At 39.9% G+C, this 17,503-nt stretch overlaps 3 protein-coding genes across 3 annotated transcripts; all 3 read left to right on the top strand.

Moving 5' to 3' along the window:
- The first annotated feature begins 7,636 nt into the window (after window positions 1–7,636).
- On the top strand, window positions 7,637–8,729 carry LOC114819426 (uncharacterized). The gene is made up of 4 exons (XM_070807822.1): window positions 7,637–7,838; window positions 7,916–8,115; window positions 8,192–8,633; window positions 8,719–8,729. The coding sequence occupies exons 1-4, from the start codon at window positions 7,637–7,639 to the stop codon at window positions 8,727–8,729; spliced, it is 855 nt and encodes a 284-aa protein (XP_070663923.1).
- Window positions 8,730–9,499: 770 nt separating this feature from the next.
- On the top strand, window positions 9,500–11,642 carry LOC139189247 (uncharacterized). Its single transcript, XM_070807821.1, has 2 exons — window positions 9,500–11,530; window positions 11,613–11,642. The coding sequence occupies exons 1-2, from the start codon at window positions 9,500–9,502 to the stop codon at window positions 11,640–11,642; spliced, it is 2,061 nt and encodes a 686-aa protein (XP_070663922.1).
- Window positions 11,643–12,661: 1,019 nt separating this feature from the next.
- Window positions 12,662–15,389, top strand: LOC139189601 (uncharacterized). Its single transcript, XM_070808612.1, has one exon. It carries the CDS (start codon window positions 12,662–12,664, stop codon window positions 15,239–15,241), a length of 2,580 nt encoding a protein of 859 aa, XP_070664713.1. The 3' UTR covers window positions 15,242–15,389.
- Window positions 15,390–17,503: the final 2,114 nt, after the last annotated feature.

The following is a 17,503-nucleotide window of genomic DNA, read 5'->3' as shown; positions in this document are numbered from 1 at the left end:
TTTTTAAAACGAAGTTACAAACTAAATGACATGGTTGTTGATAATTGAATTATTAATGAGGTGTCGATTAACGTGTTTGTTTTTTATTAGTGACATGTCATTTAATTTACAAATTTAGTTTAAAAATTTGTTATCCTTAGCATTATTCGATGTACATGAAAACTTAATAAGAGAATATAATGAATAGGGTAATGCTAGAGAGACTAAATTTGCAAACTAAATGATGTGTCACCAATAGCAATAAGCACGTTTATCAACGTTTAAGTATTAAACCAATCATCAACTTTCATGTCCTTTAGTTTCCAAAACTTTGTGTACAAATTTAGTCTTCCATACATTACTCGTACAGTACTGAATATTGTACGCGTGTCCGACGTTTTCAATACAAATGAGTGACAACGTTCGTGAAATATAAAGACAGGAAATTCAGGAATATCTGAATCTTTGGATTGTAAATTCTCGGAGTCACCGAGGAAGTTGGGATTTTCGGAAGCAAAAGAAACAGTCATGGAGTTTTTTGTCTGTTTGTTGTTGGCGGGAAGAGGCTTCTGGGTTGATTTAAATATCTGAGAAAGTTGCAAGTAAAAAACAATGAGATCAGCAGCTTGCTTTTTTCTGCTTGGAAGAACGGCTTTTTACCATTTCTACATGCCATTTGGCATTCAACTGGATCAACTCAAATTGCCCAGGTGAGTCCTTTACATGGTGGTGGTGATTAACAATTATCTGGGTGTGGAAATTACAGTCTAGAGAGAGAGAGAGAGAGAGAGTTGGTAACTTCGTAGTATATATGAATGTGTCGGTGGGTGGGGAGTGTAAGACTTCATCCTGTGATAGAAATTCCTGTGTAATCTAGAGAGAGAAAGAGAAGAATTTAAGAGAGAGAATTGTATCTGAATTATCCTTTTCATATATGATTGAATGAATCTTACAGTACATAATACAAGTATATATATCTTTGACTTTCCTTACTCACTAAGTATTCTACACTAACTGTTTTAACTATCATAACCACCTTATCCCTTCCTCTTTTGACACTTGTCACAATCTAACAATTCTTTATCTTTACATCCCCCCTCAATCATATGCTTGGAGGAACCAAGCATAAGATTGGAACAATGATGCTGAAACAAGGGTGCAGACAGTCCCTTGGTTAATATATCGGCAAACTGTTCTTTGGATGACACATGAAGCACATGGAGATCTCCTCGAATAACACGTTCCCGCACAAAATGATAATCTATTTCAATGTGTTTCACTCGAGAATGGAAGACAGGATTAGAAGATAATGCAATGGCAGAGATGTTGTCACAATAAAGAACCGGTGCAGTGAAAAGAGGAACACACAGATCACATAAAACCTGCCTGATCCATGCTAACTCAGCTGCTGCTATTGCCAACGCTCTATATTCTGCCTCTGTTGATGATCTGGAAACCGTGTGTTGCTTCTTCGATGCCCAAGATATAGGACTCGAACCAAGATAGACAATATGACCAGACGTGGATCTTCGATCATTTGGGTCACCCGCCCAATCGGCATCACTATAAGCCTGTAGTTGAAGCTTGCCTGGTTGAAACTGAAGACCATAATGCATCGTGCCACTGAGATACCTCAAGATGCGCTTGACAGCTACAACATGGGAGTCCATAGGATTATGCATAAACTGGCAACATTGATTTACAGAGAAGGCAATATCAGGCCTTGTAAATGTCAAGTATTGCAAGGCTCCCACAATACTTCGATATTGGTGTGGACTGTGATAAGGAGTCCCTTCTGTCTTAGACAACCTGTGATAGGGTAAGCATGGGGTGTTACAAGGTTTGGAATCTTGGAGGTCAACCTTTTCTAGCAGATCCTTGATGTATTTAGTTTGTGACACAAAGAGACCCTGAGGCTGATATGTAATCTGTAACCCCAAGAAATAATGAAGCTGGCCTAAATCTTTCAGGTCAAACTCTTTGGCTAAAGCTTGGATAACATCATCAATCAACTGAGATGAGCTGCCAGTAAGGATGATATCATCCACATACAAAAGAAGAACCACAGTACCAAGAGGAGTGTGCTGCACAAACAATGATGGATCAGCCAAAGAAGCTTTAAAACCCAAACCTGGCAAGAAACTTGTAAACTTTTCATTCCAAGCTCGAGGAGCTTGTTTTAAGCCATAGAGTGACTTATGAAGTCTGCACACATAATTGGAGGGATGAACTGAACTTTCAAAGCCTTGTGGTTGAGACATGTAGACTTCTTCATGTAGATCACCATGAAGAAACGCATTCTTCACATCCAGTTGCCTCAAGGACCATTGAAACTGAGCTGCTAATGCCAAAATTAATCGAACAGTGGTAGGTTTCACTACAGGACTGAAGGTCTCACTGTAATCCACACCCTCTTCTTGGCTATAACCTTTTGCAACTAACCGTGCCTTATATCTTGCCACTGAGCCATCAGGATTGGTTTTGATGCGATAGACCCACTTACAGCCGACTAGGTTTTTAGTAGATGGCAAAGGAACTATGGACCAAGTATGCTGAGACTTTAAGGCAGTGATCTCATCTTCCATAGCAGCAACCCATTCTGGAATTTTAATAGCAGACTTGAAAGTAGCAGGTTCTGAAACTTGAACAGATGACTGAATTGTTGCTGAAAAGACCTTCTTCTTAGATATTCCACTTTTAGAGCGAGTTTGCATAGGATGCAAACTAACTAAGGGAACTGGAAAGACAACTGACAGATCTTCAGGTTGAAAATCTGGATCATCAGGGAGCAAGGACTGTGTAGAATCTGCAGGTAAGGCAGAGGGTGATGTAAGAGAAGTAGGATATTCCACAAATCCCGAATTAGGAAGTGGTGTGGACAGGGAACACTCTGAGGCAGTAGGAGGGGTAGAAGTTGAACACTCTGAAGCTTGAAGTGGAATAGGTGAAACTACAGTATTATGAGAATTGACCAATGAAGGAAGAACTTGAGGTTGTACTTGTAGTGAAGGGGATGAAATGTGAGATGATGCACTGTTGGATGTAATGATGGAAGAATAAGGAAATGTAGTCTCATCAAATAAAACATGTCTAGACACATAGATTTTGTTGGTAAGAGGATTGAGACAAAGATAGCCTTTATACTGACCTGCATAGCCTATGAATATGCACTGTGAAGTTTTAGGTTGCAGTTTACTGGAATTCAACTGTTTTAAAAGTGGAAAACAAGCACAGCCAAAAATTTTAAGATGGGAGATGGATGGTGAGGTTCCAAACAAGCACTGAAATGGTGATGACATTTGAAGTGTTTGACATGCCATCCTATTTATAAGGTAGACAGAAATGGCACAAGCATGAAACCAAAGTTTATGTGGTAAGGATGCTGTTTGAAGGAGAGTGATTGCTGTTTCAAGTATGTGTCTGTGCTTCCGTTCAGCAAGACCATTCTGTTGAGGAGTATAGGGACATGACTTTTGATGAAGTATACCCTTTTGGAGTAAATATTGTTTGAATTTATGACTGGAGTATTCACCCCCACCATCACTTTGAAACACTTTCACAGTGGCAGAAAATTGAGTGATCAGAAAACTGTGAAAATGAACAAAAACACCAAAAACTTCACTTTTATTCATTAATGGGAAAATCCAGGTGAACCTGGTACATTCATCCACAAAGCTTACATAAAATTTGTAACCCTCAATGGAAACAGTGGATGAAGGACCCCAAACATCACTATGGATGACCTCTAGAGGATGGACAGTTTTATTTGCAGGAAATAGAAATGGAAGCTTGGCAAATTTGCCTTCCAAACAAGATTGACAGATAGAAGACACATGATCTAAAGACATAGGAATATGGGATTGTTTTAGCATTGCTGAAGTGACAATGTTGGAAGGATGTCCTAATCTTTGGTGCCACAAATTTATTTTGACTTGACTGCCAAGATAGCAGGTTTGTTGCTGAAATGATGCATTGTGCTTTTGTGCTTGAATGATGAGATGTTGTGGAATGTGAAATGGTATTGGATAGAGGCCTTCCCTACACAGCCCCTGAAGAATGATTCTCCCTGTGATCTTGTCCTGGATCCAGAAACAAAATTCATCACAGATAAATCGACATTTGTTATCTTTACATAGCTGATATATGGACAGTAAATGTTGTGATAACTGAGGCACATGTAAGATGTTCTTTAACTCAAAAGCATACTGAGGTGTATGAAGAGTAGTAGAACCTATATGAGAGATTGGCAAACCTGAGCCACTTGCTGTTGTGACTGTATCATTGCCAGAAAAAGATGCTGCAAGATTGAGATTAGAAAGATCTGAAGTCATATGAGAAGTAGCCCCAGTATCAGCAACCCAGAACTGCTCTTGTGGTGCAGAAGGAGAAAATGTAGTGTTCATTGCAGAAAGAGTTGAGGGTGGTGATCTTCCTTGATAAGTGAAGTTGCCTCGATGATAACATTGAACTGCCGTGTGTCCATATTTCCAGCAGATTTGGCACTGCACTTTAGAAGATGGTGCAGATGGAGAAGAGTGTCGTTGAAAGCAATCGGCAGCAATGTGACCTCTTTTGTTGCATATTTGACACGTAGGTACTTCATAACCATGCTCAGGACAAGTGGAGATATGAGGTTTGGCAGGACCAAGGATTCCAGCACTCGAAGTTGAAGGACCTGTGTTGTACTTGGGATTAGAGTGAAAGTTGTTCCTGCCTCTACCTCGTCCTCGAAAGCCATTAAAACTATAGCCACCATTGTAGTGAGAAGAGTGACCACTATAACCAGGAGGTGTTGAACCACCAGTATACACTTGTGACTGAGATGAACCACTAGAAGAGCCTTCTTGTAGCATGAGAGCTTTGCCTTTGCCAGATGTATTTTGAGCAACCATGGCAGTAACAAAAGACTCTGAGATCGAGTTATTTTCAACGGTTGCTTCCTCAGCCAATAACTGAGACCGAAATTCCTTAAGACTGATGACATTCTCCCTGCCCCTTATAACTGTCCTAAAAGTATTATACTCCGAAGGCAAACCTTTCAGTGCCAATATCACAATATCATCATCCTCAAAGGTGACACCAGCTGCAGAAAGATGATCCCTCACATCTTTAATACGTTGCAGATATGTAGACACTGAGTCATTACCCTTCTTAATGTTTTGCAGCTCCGTTTTTAACTGAAATATACTGGCTTTAGTTACAGTGGAGAACCTATCTTTGAGGCTAATCCACATGTCATTAGAGCTCAAGCACCCAATAACACATGACATAGCTGTGGGAGACAATGTGGCAATGATAAGTTGCATGACTGCACGATCATGCATTTTCCAGATTTGAAACGCATCAGTCTCAACACCTTCAAGTGTAGCATCTTCAACAAATCGAGTAGGACATCGCCTAGTACCATCCACAAAGCCTAAAATGCCATGACTTTCAAGAAGCAATCGAAGTTGATAGTGCCAAACAAGATAATTTGTATCATCAAGTTTAACAGTGACAGAAGTGGACACAGTTGGAATCAGGTTCGTGATCGGAGACTGAACTATGGTCAATTGTGCAGCGGTCACCATTGTGTCGCAGAAGGTAACAGAGAATCAAGAAATTTACTTGAAGAGATTGAAAGATCAAGGGATGAAGAAGCAGTCACAAGAGTGCAAAAGAAAAGAACACAAATCGAGATCAAGATTCAGAAAGAAATCACCAATACAACATGTAAAGGTTGAGTCATACTTTTCAACAAACACTTGGCGGGCATGATTGCATACACTGTGCAAATAAGATCGATGACAAATACGAAGCCCGGCTCGAAAGATAACAGCAAAAACTTCAATTCAGATCACTACAAACGTCAAAGATCAAGAGCGGAAGCAGTACTTTTCCTCAGAATCCAAGGACCGGCGAAGATACCATGTAAGACTTCATCCTGTGATAGAAATTCCTGTGTAATCTAGAGAGAGAAAGAGAAGAATTTAAGAGAGAGAATTGTATCTGAATTATCCTTTTCATATATGATTGAATGAATCTTACAGTACATAATACAAGTATATATATCTTTGACTTTCCTTACTCACTAAGTATTCTACACTAACTGTTTTAACTATCATAACCACCTTATCCCTTCCTCTTTTGACACTTGTCACAATCTAACAATTCTTTATCTTTACAGGGAGCAGAGGAAATTTATGCTTAAGAAATGTTTGATCTTTGGTCAGAAAGAGAGTAGATTAGCTAAAGGAGTAGTGTGTTGTAATGTGTTGGCTGTATATTGTGAATTGGAGCGTAGAACTAGTTTCTGATGTTAAATGGGTGGGTAAAGATCGGTGCTTTCTTTCGATATTCCTTTCGTGTTTGTGTGTAATGTGTTGGCTATGTATATTGTGGAGTGGATTGGTGTACAACTGGTATGTGAGGCTAAAAGGGTGTGTGCAAATCTGTGCTTTCTTTCGATATTGTTTCCGCGTTTGTTTTCTGAACTTGAGGTGGTAATGGTGTTTCAGGGACTATTTCGTATAGTGAGTTGATCAAGCTGCAGCCTTTGGAAGGCGTAAACTATATATTCTACAATCTGTCCGTTTCTCACAAGTGCAAGGTATGTTTTCATTCACCTCTCTAGTCTTTGCCCTTGTGTCTGCATTTTTGCTATATGCAGAAGATAAGTAATTCGCTCGTATGTGATGTAACAACTATTGTGCTCTCTTATTCAACTCTTAAATGTATGAATAGCATGCTTTCAGCCTAGTTGCCATTTTTACTCGAATTTTAACTATTCTACAGTTCAAATGGATAGAGGCACATGGAGCTTTACAGTCTTATAGACTAGGCAATTAGCACTTGGGGTAACCTTCTGTGTTTGTCACCAAAAGTCGGCTCTTTACATCAATTTGTACTCTATTGAGTTTGACGGAGAATTTTCAGAAACATAGTATAACTAATTTTTGTACCAATGTATGAAATTTGAATACTTGCAATTGATTGCTTAGACAGTGTCTAAATCCAGGAACAACTTCTTGGTTTTCCCCTCTTTTCTTTTCATAATCGACCCTTCCATTTTCTACTTTCCATCCAATCTTCTCACGAAAATGACCTGTTCTTATTTCCAAAAGTCAGATTGTTACATCAGTTCATACTCTATTGAGTCTGACAGAGAATTTTCGAAGCACATGGTGCTGTGTTTATGCATGAAATGTGAAACTTACATAACATATTCTACTTTGTGAAATAATAAATGGTGTAAGCCAAGATGTTCTATTCATTCATTGTTGTATGCATTGTTGGACTATCTGCACGGGAAATCTTGTATGAGTTATAAAAACTAAGAATATGTACCTAGCTCCAATTTCAGCCTTCTAGACTTTGAGCTTCATTTGAAATATCAGGTTTTTCCAACATCGGTTTATTCTCTTTGTTCTTCTCGCTGTCCTTACTGGATAGTTGCACAAATGCCCTTGTTTTCGTGTAATAACAAACAATGATACACATAAGAGTTCGGTTTCTGGAACTGTAGATTTGGGTTTATCACCAACTGTAGTTATAACCTTATGCTATTTATGGACAATCTTGTGTACCTGTAACTGGGAGTTAGAACTAGAACAAAGTTGAACTCAGTTTGTTATTTGATCTCAATATGTACAGCCAGAAGGCTTGAACAACAAGGGAGATGGACCCTGGAAAATCAGTAGAGGACCAGTTCTCCAGGCTGCATCCATGCCTTCCACTGAATACAAGAATTGGGATAGTAGGCGGTGGTCCAAGTGGTTTATCATCTGCTTATGCACTGGTGAAGGTTGGTTACAGCAATGTGACCGTGTTAGAGAAGCACCATACCGTTGGTGGCATGTGTGAATCAGTCGATATTGAAGGTTAGAAATATAAGATGGTGTCTTTTATGCCTACTTTGTTATGCAATTGAGTTTGACAACATGTACTACCTTTACAGGGAAAATTTATGATCTTGGTGGCCAAGTTCTTGCTGCAAACAGCGCCCCTGTCATCTTTCACTTGGCAAAGGAGACTGGGTCTGAACTAGATGAAATGGACTCCCACAAGCTTGCGCTTATTGACAAATCAGGGCAGTATCAAGATATAAAAGTTGCAGATGATTATGTATCTGTGATCTCACTGACTTTAGAACTCCAGGTTGATACCTAGTACCTTACACCCTGTTTAGTTTCTTGATTTCTCCGCTCGGCAATATTGATTTTACCTTTGATAGGATAAGGCAGCAAAGTCGGGTCGAATTGGGGTCCATGCTGTGAGTGAATATGCGTCAGACTTAACTCCTGTATATCTTGAACATCAAGGATTTAGTTCTGTTCCCAAATCCGTGGCTTATGGATACACTGCTTCTGGTTATGGATTTGTTCAAGACATGCCATATGCCTACATTCATGAGTTTACACGAACTTCCATGGCTGGTAAAATTCGCCGCTTCAAAGGTGGATATACAAGTTTTTGGGAGAAGATCAGTAAATCACTCCCAATGGTTCACTGCAACACCGAAGTGTTGGAAATCAGACGCTATTCTGATAGTGTCAGCGTTGTTGTAAAAAGTTGTGATGGAGAAGTTAAATCTATGGAGTTTGATAAGATCATCATTTCTGGTTCCTTTCCTTTGAATAGCGGAAGAATATACAGATCACCTTCACATCCTACAGGTTTATTTATTACTCCCTTTCCATTTTTTTTCTTCGATTATTATCATTGCAATTCCTTTTTATCTTCTTGATATGCCTAATGAAGAATTCTCGTAACAGAACATGGAAGTGAAGTGATGGAGATGGGTGATGTCGAGAAGGAGTTGTTTAGCAAAGTAGAGACAATTGACTACTACACTACAGTTTTGAAGGTTAAAGGAATAGAACATATGCTGATCGGTTTCTTCTACTTTGAAGAATATATGAGCAATCCTGCAACAATCGGAAATCCAGTTGCAATGCAGAAATTCTATGCTGACACTGATATTTTGTTATTCTGGTCTTATGGAAATTCTGTTGATATTACGGGACCTACTGTGACAGAGCTTGCAATTGATGCTGCTAAACTTATAGGAGCAGAAGTTATGGAGGTGGTTCTCCAACGACGATTTAAGTATTTTCCTCACGTTGGCAGCCAAGGTACGCCAATGATTTGCTTTTACGCCATATCTCCCTGCATATTAGGAATGCTAATTTTAATTATTTCTATACAGAGATGAAGGATGGATTTTATGAGAAATTGGAATCTGAACTTCAAGGCTTCAAGAACACTTACTATGTCGGCGGTCTTATGGCTTTTGAACTGACCGAGAGAAATTCGTCATATGCTATGGGTTTAGTCTGCAAGCACTTTGCAAATGACAATTCTGTGCCAAAATTTCCTTATGCTAAGGTAACCCCGCATCTAAGTGTTGAATTTGACGAATAATTGATCAAAATGAAATCATTGAAAATTCAAAGTTGATAAATTCCTTACATAGTATAAACATGTCTCTTTGCAGAGTTTGTTTACCTTGCAACAACGGTGGGGAGGAAGCCCTAAATGCATGACTGAAGTACCAGGAGTGGAGTTCCCGAATCTGTCTTCCCTCGATGGCTATCTGAAGCACTGGGGAGCTCACGGAGTCGCTCAAAACAAGGCACTCTATATTTGGATTAATGAAGAAGGGGCGGTAATGAGCCAGCAAACTTATGCAGAACTTCATGCCAATGCTTCTTGCATTGCTCAAAAGCTGTTGACATGCAAGAAACCAGTAATCAGGCCTCGTGACAGGGTTCTCCTGGTCCATGTCCCAGGTCTCGACTTTGTAGATGCCTTCTTTGGGTGCTTAAGAGCAAACGTCTTACCAGTCCCAGTTCTACCTCCAGATCCTTTACAAAGAGGCGGTCAAGCACTTTTGAAGATTGAAAACATTGCTAAATCATGTGGTGCAGTGGCAATTCTTTCTACCATTAGTTTTCACTGGGCTGTCCAGGCAGGTTCCGTTAAAAATATGATCTCATTGACAGCTAAAAAGCCGAAATCCTCAGGTCATTGGCCCAATCTTCCTTGGTTACATACAGATTCTTGGATTAAGAACTCCAAGAACGTGGTTGTGGAGGATTTCAAGGATGAAATTGAACCACAGCCCGATGAAGTATCCTTTCTGCAGTTCACATCAGGTTCGACCGGTGATGCTAAAGGAGTCATGATAACTCACGGTGGGCTCATTCATAATGTGAAGTTGATGCGAAAGAGATACAACAGCACCTCAAAGACGGTTCTAGTTAGCTGGCTCCCTCAGTACCATGACATGGGGCTGATCGGAGGACTTTTCACAGCTCTTGTTAGTGGTGGAACTGCAGTTTTATTTTCCCCATTGACGTTCATCAGGAACCCATTATTGTGGCTCCAAATCATGAGCAAATATCAGGCTACTCACAGTGCTGGCCCCAATTTTGCCTTTGAGCTAGTCATTCGAAGGCTGGAGTCGGACAAGAACGGGAAATACGACCTTTCTTCCATGAAATTCCTGATGGTTGCTGCTGAACCAGTTAGGCAGAAAACTCTGAAAAGATTTGTCGAGCTCACTCGTCCTTTTGGTCTTTCTCAAGAGGTGATGGCACCTGGCTATGGCTTGGCAGAAAATTGTGTGTTTGTCAGTTGTGCATATGGTGAAGGGAAGCCTATCATGGTAGATTGGCAAGGAAGAGTTTGTTGTGGGTATGTGAATCCCGGCGATGAAGATGTTGACATCAGAGTAGTTGATCCAGAGAGTGGTGAGGAGCTCAAAGAAGCGGGAAAGGAAGGAGAGATATGGATCAGCAGTCCCAGTGCTGGAATTGGGTACTGGGGTAGGGAAGAACTAAGCCAGAATACTTACAGAAACAAGCTTCCTGACCATCCTGGACGTATCTACACTAGAACAGGGGATTTAGGACGAATAATTGACAGAAAATTGTTCATCACTGGAAGAATAAAGGATCTCATCATTGTAGCTGGAAGGAACATTTACTCGGCAGATGTAGAGAAGACAGTGGAGAGCGCAGCAGAAGTTGTACGTCCAGGTTGTTGCGCTGTCATTTCTGTTCCCATGGAAATCCTATCAATGAAAGGTATTTCTGTTCCAGATAATGCTGACCAGGTTGGTTTGGTCGTAATTGCGGAGGTTAGGGACGGTAAACCTGTTGGCAAGGATGTTGTTGAACAAATTCAAGCTCGTGTTGCAGAAGAACATGGGGTTACCGTTGCTTTTGTTAAGATGATCAGGCCAAAAACCATTAGTAAGACAACGTCAGGAAAAATCAAAAGATTTGAGTGCCTCCAACAGTTTATTGATGGAACATTGAATGTCGTTCCAGAACCAATTCTAACAAAGAAAAAACTGATGCGGTCCTTCACTACAGGAACATGCAAGGAGGGAATAACCCCTCGTCCTCAGTTTGTGAGAGGTTCTCCACCACCAAGCCCCAAGATAAGTAATAAAGATATTGTAGACTTCTTGAAACGCCTGGTTTCCGAGCAGACTGGTATTTCAATCAACAAAATCTCAAACACTGAAAGTCTAGTGTCTTATGGAATCGATTCAATTGGTGTGGTTAGAGCAGCTCAAAAACTTTCTGACTTTCTTGGAGTGCCAGTAGGAGCTGTGGATATTTTCACTGCAACTTGCATTGCAGACTTGGCAAGCTTCTCGGAGAATCTGGTAATGAATTCTCAACCTCAACTGTCAACAACTCCATCCAATGTTTCACATCTTGAGACTGAGACTGATTCCGCTGAGCTTGTGATGGAACTTCCGGAATCTCACCACTTGGTGATCTGGTGTTTCCAACTTCTGGCTCTTGTTTACATTGCTTTTATGCTCTCCATTCCCGCTTACATATCAGTATCTGCTTTTATGAAATGCGTCTCAGCCACCCATGCATTGGTACAAGGAATTCCCTACTTAGATTATTTGATCCTTCTGACGTTTGCTCCCCTTGCTTGGATCTTATGCATACTTTCTACCTGTGTTTCAATTGCTTTCTTGGGGAACTCTTTCTTAAAACCAAACTATGCCCTGAACCCCGAGGTTTCCATCTGGTCAGTGGATTTTGTTAAGTGGTGGGCGCTTTACAAGGCCCACGAAGTTGCTTCGAAAGTTTTGGCAGAGCATCTGCGAGGAACCATGTTCCTCAAGTATTGGTTCGAGATGCTTGGAGCTAGGATTGGATCCTCAGTTTTTCTTGACACAGTTGACATAACAGACCCGTCTCTAGTTTCGATTGGAGATGGAGCTGTGATCGCAGAAGGGGCTTTGATTCAAAGTCATGAAGTGAAGAATGGAGTATTAAGCTTCCTCCCAATAAGAATTGGCCAAAACTCGTCAGTTGGTCCCTACGCGGTTGTCCAAAAGGGAACAATTTTGGGAGAAGACCTTGAAGTAATGGCCTTGCAAAAATCGGGAGGCAAATCTGCTGCCAAGGCTACAAATCTTCAAAATGTAAGTGTCCTTTCTGCTGCATGTTTATCCAACCATCATGAATTCTAATCTTTTTTCTGAATCATGATTAGATTTTCCTTAACTCGTAATTATTTTGGAATTAAATTTTTTTATTTCCTTAGATATTCGATGTACAACACCGCTATATAGTTTATTTTTATTAATTCGTGAACGCTTTTCATGCAATGAAACTTAGAAACTAATATCAACTCAATATTTTTCTTATACATGTTTCAGGGTAAAATGCCGCCAAATGTTACAAAGGAAACTCAAGATGGGGTTCTTTACCAGTTCATAGGAATCTACATAGTTGGGTTGCTCAGTACTCTTTCAGCTTCTATTGTGTACTTGGTCTACATTTGGCTGTCTCAGAAGCCTCTTTCTCCTCGAGAATTTGCATTTGCTTGCTTATTTGGGGCCTTTCACTGGATGCCTTACACCGTCATAGCGTATGCCACCATGTTTTCTAATGTCCCATTAGGCATAATCTACTCATCCATCTCAATGGCAGTTGCTTATTTGGCTTATGGCATAGTACTCAGCTTCCTCACAGCCGCCTTGACCCGTCTTATTTCTAGTAACCAAGAGAAAAAGACAACCCATTTTAGAATGTGGCTTTGCCACCGAATCACCATTGCCTGCCACCACAGATTTGCGAAGCTTCTGTCTGGAACCGAAGCTTTCTGCATGTACATGCGCCTTCTCGGTGCAAAGGTTGGGAAACATTGTTCTATCAGGGCCATCAACCCAATTTCAGACCTGAAATTGGTTTCACTCGGTTCTGGTGTCCATCTTGGTGATTTCAGTCGGATCATTGCTGGGTATTATTCCTCCCATGGGTTTGTTAGTGGGAAAGTTGAGGTGCATGATAATTCAGTAGTTGGGAGTGAAAGTGTGGTCCTTCCTGGTTCAGTTCTTCAGAAAGATGTTATTCTTGGTGCATTGTCAGTAGCACCGGTGAATTCAGTGCTCAAAGCAGGTGGTGTTTACATTGGGTCTCAAACTCCAATGATGATCAAGAACACCATGCATTCGTTGGAGGATAGAATAGAAGAGATGGACATGAAATATAAGAAAATTGTCGGTAACCTTGCTGCAAATTTGGCTGCCACAACTCTGAAGGTTAAGTCAAGATATTTCCATCGAATTGGTGTTAGTGGGAAGGGAACCTTGAAGATATATGACAACATCAAAGGCTTGCCAGACCACAAAATCTTCGGCCCAGGAAAGAGCTACCCTGTCATAGTTCGGCATAGCAACAGCTTGAGCGCTGATGATGATGCAAGGATTGATGCACGGGGTGCAGCTATAAGAATACTTTCAGATGAAAGTAGTGAGTCTTCACTCTTTGACCTGACACTGAAGACAGGAAAGGCATTCTACGCCCGCACAATTGCAGATTTTGCAACATGGCTTGTCTGTGGGCTTCCTGCACGGGAGGAGTATGTTAAGCGAGCCCCACATGTGCGGGATGCAGTATGGACTTCCTTGCGCCATGCAAACTCATATGCTGAACTACATTATTACTCAAATATCTGCAGGCTGTTCCGGTTCGAAGATGGACAAGAAATGTATGTCAAGTTCAAGTTGAGGCCTTCTGATGAGAATATTGGTGAGGAAGCTGGTAAGGTGGAGCCAATTGGAATTCTTCCACCTGATACAGGTGCAATTCCGAGGAATGATAATGATACTCGTCCTCTACTTTTCCTTGCTAAAGATTTCCAAAGCCGTGTGAACACTGAAGGAGTCCGTTATATTTTCCAGTTACAGGTCCGGCTAGTTCCACATGATGAAGCTGCCCGTGACATTGCACTTGACTGCACGAAACCATGGAGTGAGTCTGAGTTCCCATATATTGATGTTGGAGAGGTTAACATCAACCATAATCTATCTGCAGAACAATCAGAACAGTTGGACTTTAATCCATTTCTTCGATGCCATGAAGTGGATGTCATCCGAGCTTCATCATGCTCCCAGAGTGCTTCGATTGATCATGGACGTTCATTGATCTATGAGATATGCCAGCACCTGAGGAACGGTGCACCCCTTCCAGAGGCTTGGAAAATCTTCCTAGAGCAGTCCGATGTCAAAGTAGACCTTTCGGGTTGTCCAATGGCAGCATCATTGATGAAGAAAGATGCGCAAAAAGTGACGTTGGAAAGAACTTTGCTTCAGACTCTATGGGCCACTTTTGCTCAACCTCTACTACAAACAGTGCTGCCTCATTTCCTGCTGGCATTAGTAATCTACGCTCCTTTGAACTGGACTCTCCACTTGAAGAATGCTCAAAAAATCACTCTACATTGGTTGTTACCCTTGTTTTGGGTTTCTTCGGGTCTTTTGGCCGGATTAGCTTGCGTTGTGGCTAAATGGTTACTAGTCGGAAAGAAGAAAGAAGGCGAAACTGTGCACATTTGGAGCATAGGGGTCTTTTTGGACACTACATGGCAGGCATTTAGAACCCTAGTTGGGAGCTATTTCGCAGAAATGACAAGCGGGTCAATTTTCTTCCTTCTGTGGATGAAGCTTATGGGTTCGGAGATTGAGCTGGACCAAGGCGCTTATGTAGACAGCATGGGAGCGTTGTTAAACCCGGAAATGGTGGAGATCGAGAGAGGCGGGTGCGTGGGACGAGAAGCTCTCTTGTTTGGACACATATATGAAGGTGATGAGGGGAAAGTGAAGTTTGGAAAGATCAGTGTAGGAGAAGGTGGGTTTGTAGGGAGTAGAGCAATAGCAATGCCCGGAGTGAGAGTGGAAGTTGGGGGAAGTCTTAGTGCTCTCTCCCTTGCCATGAAGGAAGAAATTATCATGTCAAGGTGAAAAGGGTTTGATGCAATTTCATATATTTAATATTTATACCATGATAAATAAAAAGTTGCAACACTTTGTTGCCTACATTTGATGCAAATCTGGCTGGAACTTTTTGAAAATTTTTCAGCTCAACTGAAATAAAATTATTAATTTTAGACCTGGCAACATGTCGAGTTTTATCGTGCTCCTCATGTATGAAAGTTTTCTTAGAAACCTAATCCGTTAGCTTTTGTGTCTAATATATATAAGCTCAAGCTTATTGGTAGATTTTACATGTCATGTCGTGTTTCATCTCGTTTTCTCATCTTTCTTGTCAACTAAAACACAAAACATAATACGTAACAGAATAATATCAAGTGTAATATATACAACATGATGTGGGATTACAACATGACTCCGATCCAAATCACAATTTCCATCGATATATGTATGGGCGGATTTGTGGCACTACATTTTTATTCAATTTTTGACACGTATTTTTGTGGGCTTACTCTGTAACGTATTTCAAAATGAACTGAACCGTCTGTTTTTTAGTTTTTCTCTTAAAGATCGTGTTTACCAAAAGTCATCCAAATCCGAAACTATATCACAGTTAGATTAAGTGCTTTAGGGTTTCTTTGCAAAACTGTATTCGTCAATTTCCTTCACTACAAATGAATATCTTAATAATTCGAATCGTTGAAATACATTACGGAGCTAGCCTCACAAAAAAACATGTGTAAAAAATTGTGTAAAAAAATGATACCGTGAATCCGCCCACATATATAAATACATGTATGTGGCAATTAGCATGTGTCCCCATCTAGCAAATTGGAATGTCCGAAAAGCAATCCATGGGTCAAATTGCTACAGGAATATTATCGATCTATGAATAATGAATTCAAAATGTGACTTGATGCTTTCCGATCTCAATTCCAACTGAAGACAATGATCGATACAACTGATGATATGATTAATACCTTTTTACAACAATTAATCGAATCAACTGCATATTCTCATTCTATCGCGCACTAAAAAAAAAGAAGAAGCTTATTGTGTGTTTGAAATTGTGTACATAAGAGTTCATAGCACTTTCTGACAATGTTCAACGAAAAAGCTTACGAATGGTTTTAAGAATGAGGATGGATCCTCTTCATGTTTGAACGAGGATCCTCTTTATGAGAATTTCGGGATCCTTCAAGTACGTCCGTTCATTGTATATCGTATGGTCTGAAATTATTGTAAATTTTTTTATTTAAAATTGAATATAAATAATACTTGATTAAAACTGGCCGCACGATATACGATGAACGGACGTAATTGGAGAATCCTTGGAGTCCTCACAAAGAGGATCCGAAGAGGATCCTCTCCATGTTTTTAAGTTACCAAAGTGAGTTTAAGTAACGTGTTCGGATTGTGTCACAAGAGCTTTCACAATATCTTCTTCTCGCTGCTAGACACACTAACCTCCAAACTATTAAGAGTGTCTTCAACTGTCAAACTGAAGGTGGAGATGTCACTGTGCATATTTGACATAAAAATCATTCTAACCGAAGTGTTATTTGCTAACTGGATTTGAACCTTTTGTGATTAGAAGTGAAATTTAATATCAACGTCAAATTTATCTTTGATTAGCTTAAAGGTGGGTCCTTTGTGACACTAACATTTCAACCAATAGAAATTTGTGTTCCAACAAATTTTTTTAATAAATACAACCATTTAAAACTCTACATTAATCAGAAAATAATATTTGACAATTTGGTTGGAGAAACACAAAATGTAACACTAGACTTCAAATTGCCATATTAGCTATCAATTATAATTTGACATTTCCATTGGAATGGTCTAAGAATTATGTAGAGACAGAAGATTAAAACAATAGAATTTAAGAGATTTTTTAAGGGAACTTTAACGAAAAGCTCTTGGTACTGTTCATTTTAACGAAAAATCACATTTTTACACTAAAAAGTCAATCATGATACTATTCACTTTACCCTTTATTTTGTCCTTATCGTTAAAACTCAAAGTTTTCAAACTATTTTTATTAGTTTTCCTATTTTTTAATACATCGAAAATTCAAGAACACGACCCTCTACAAAACATACGTATATCATTTGGTATGTCTATAGATTTGGCTTATAAAAATGGGAGGTACTGTATATCTAGTAATTCACAATTTGAGCTAAAGATATATCAATAAACAAGCATGGTTAGATAGTGTAGAATCCAATTTGAATATCATATGCATGCTAGAAAACGATTATTGGATGCACCATATTTTAGTGGGTGACA

Source organism: Malus domestica, chromosome 11 (assembly GCF_042453785.1).
Source record: "Malus domestica chromosome 11, GDT2T_hap1".
NCBI classification, from domain to species: Eukaryota; Viridiplantae; Streptophyta; class Magnoliopsida; order Rosales; family Rosaceae; genus Malus; species Malus domestica.
Note: the sequence above shows the minus strand (reverse complement) of the source record. Positions and strands in the feature narration are given on the sequence as shown.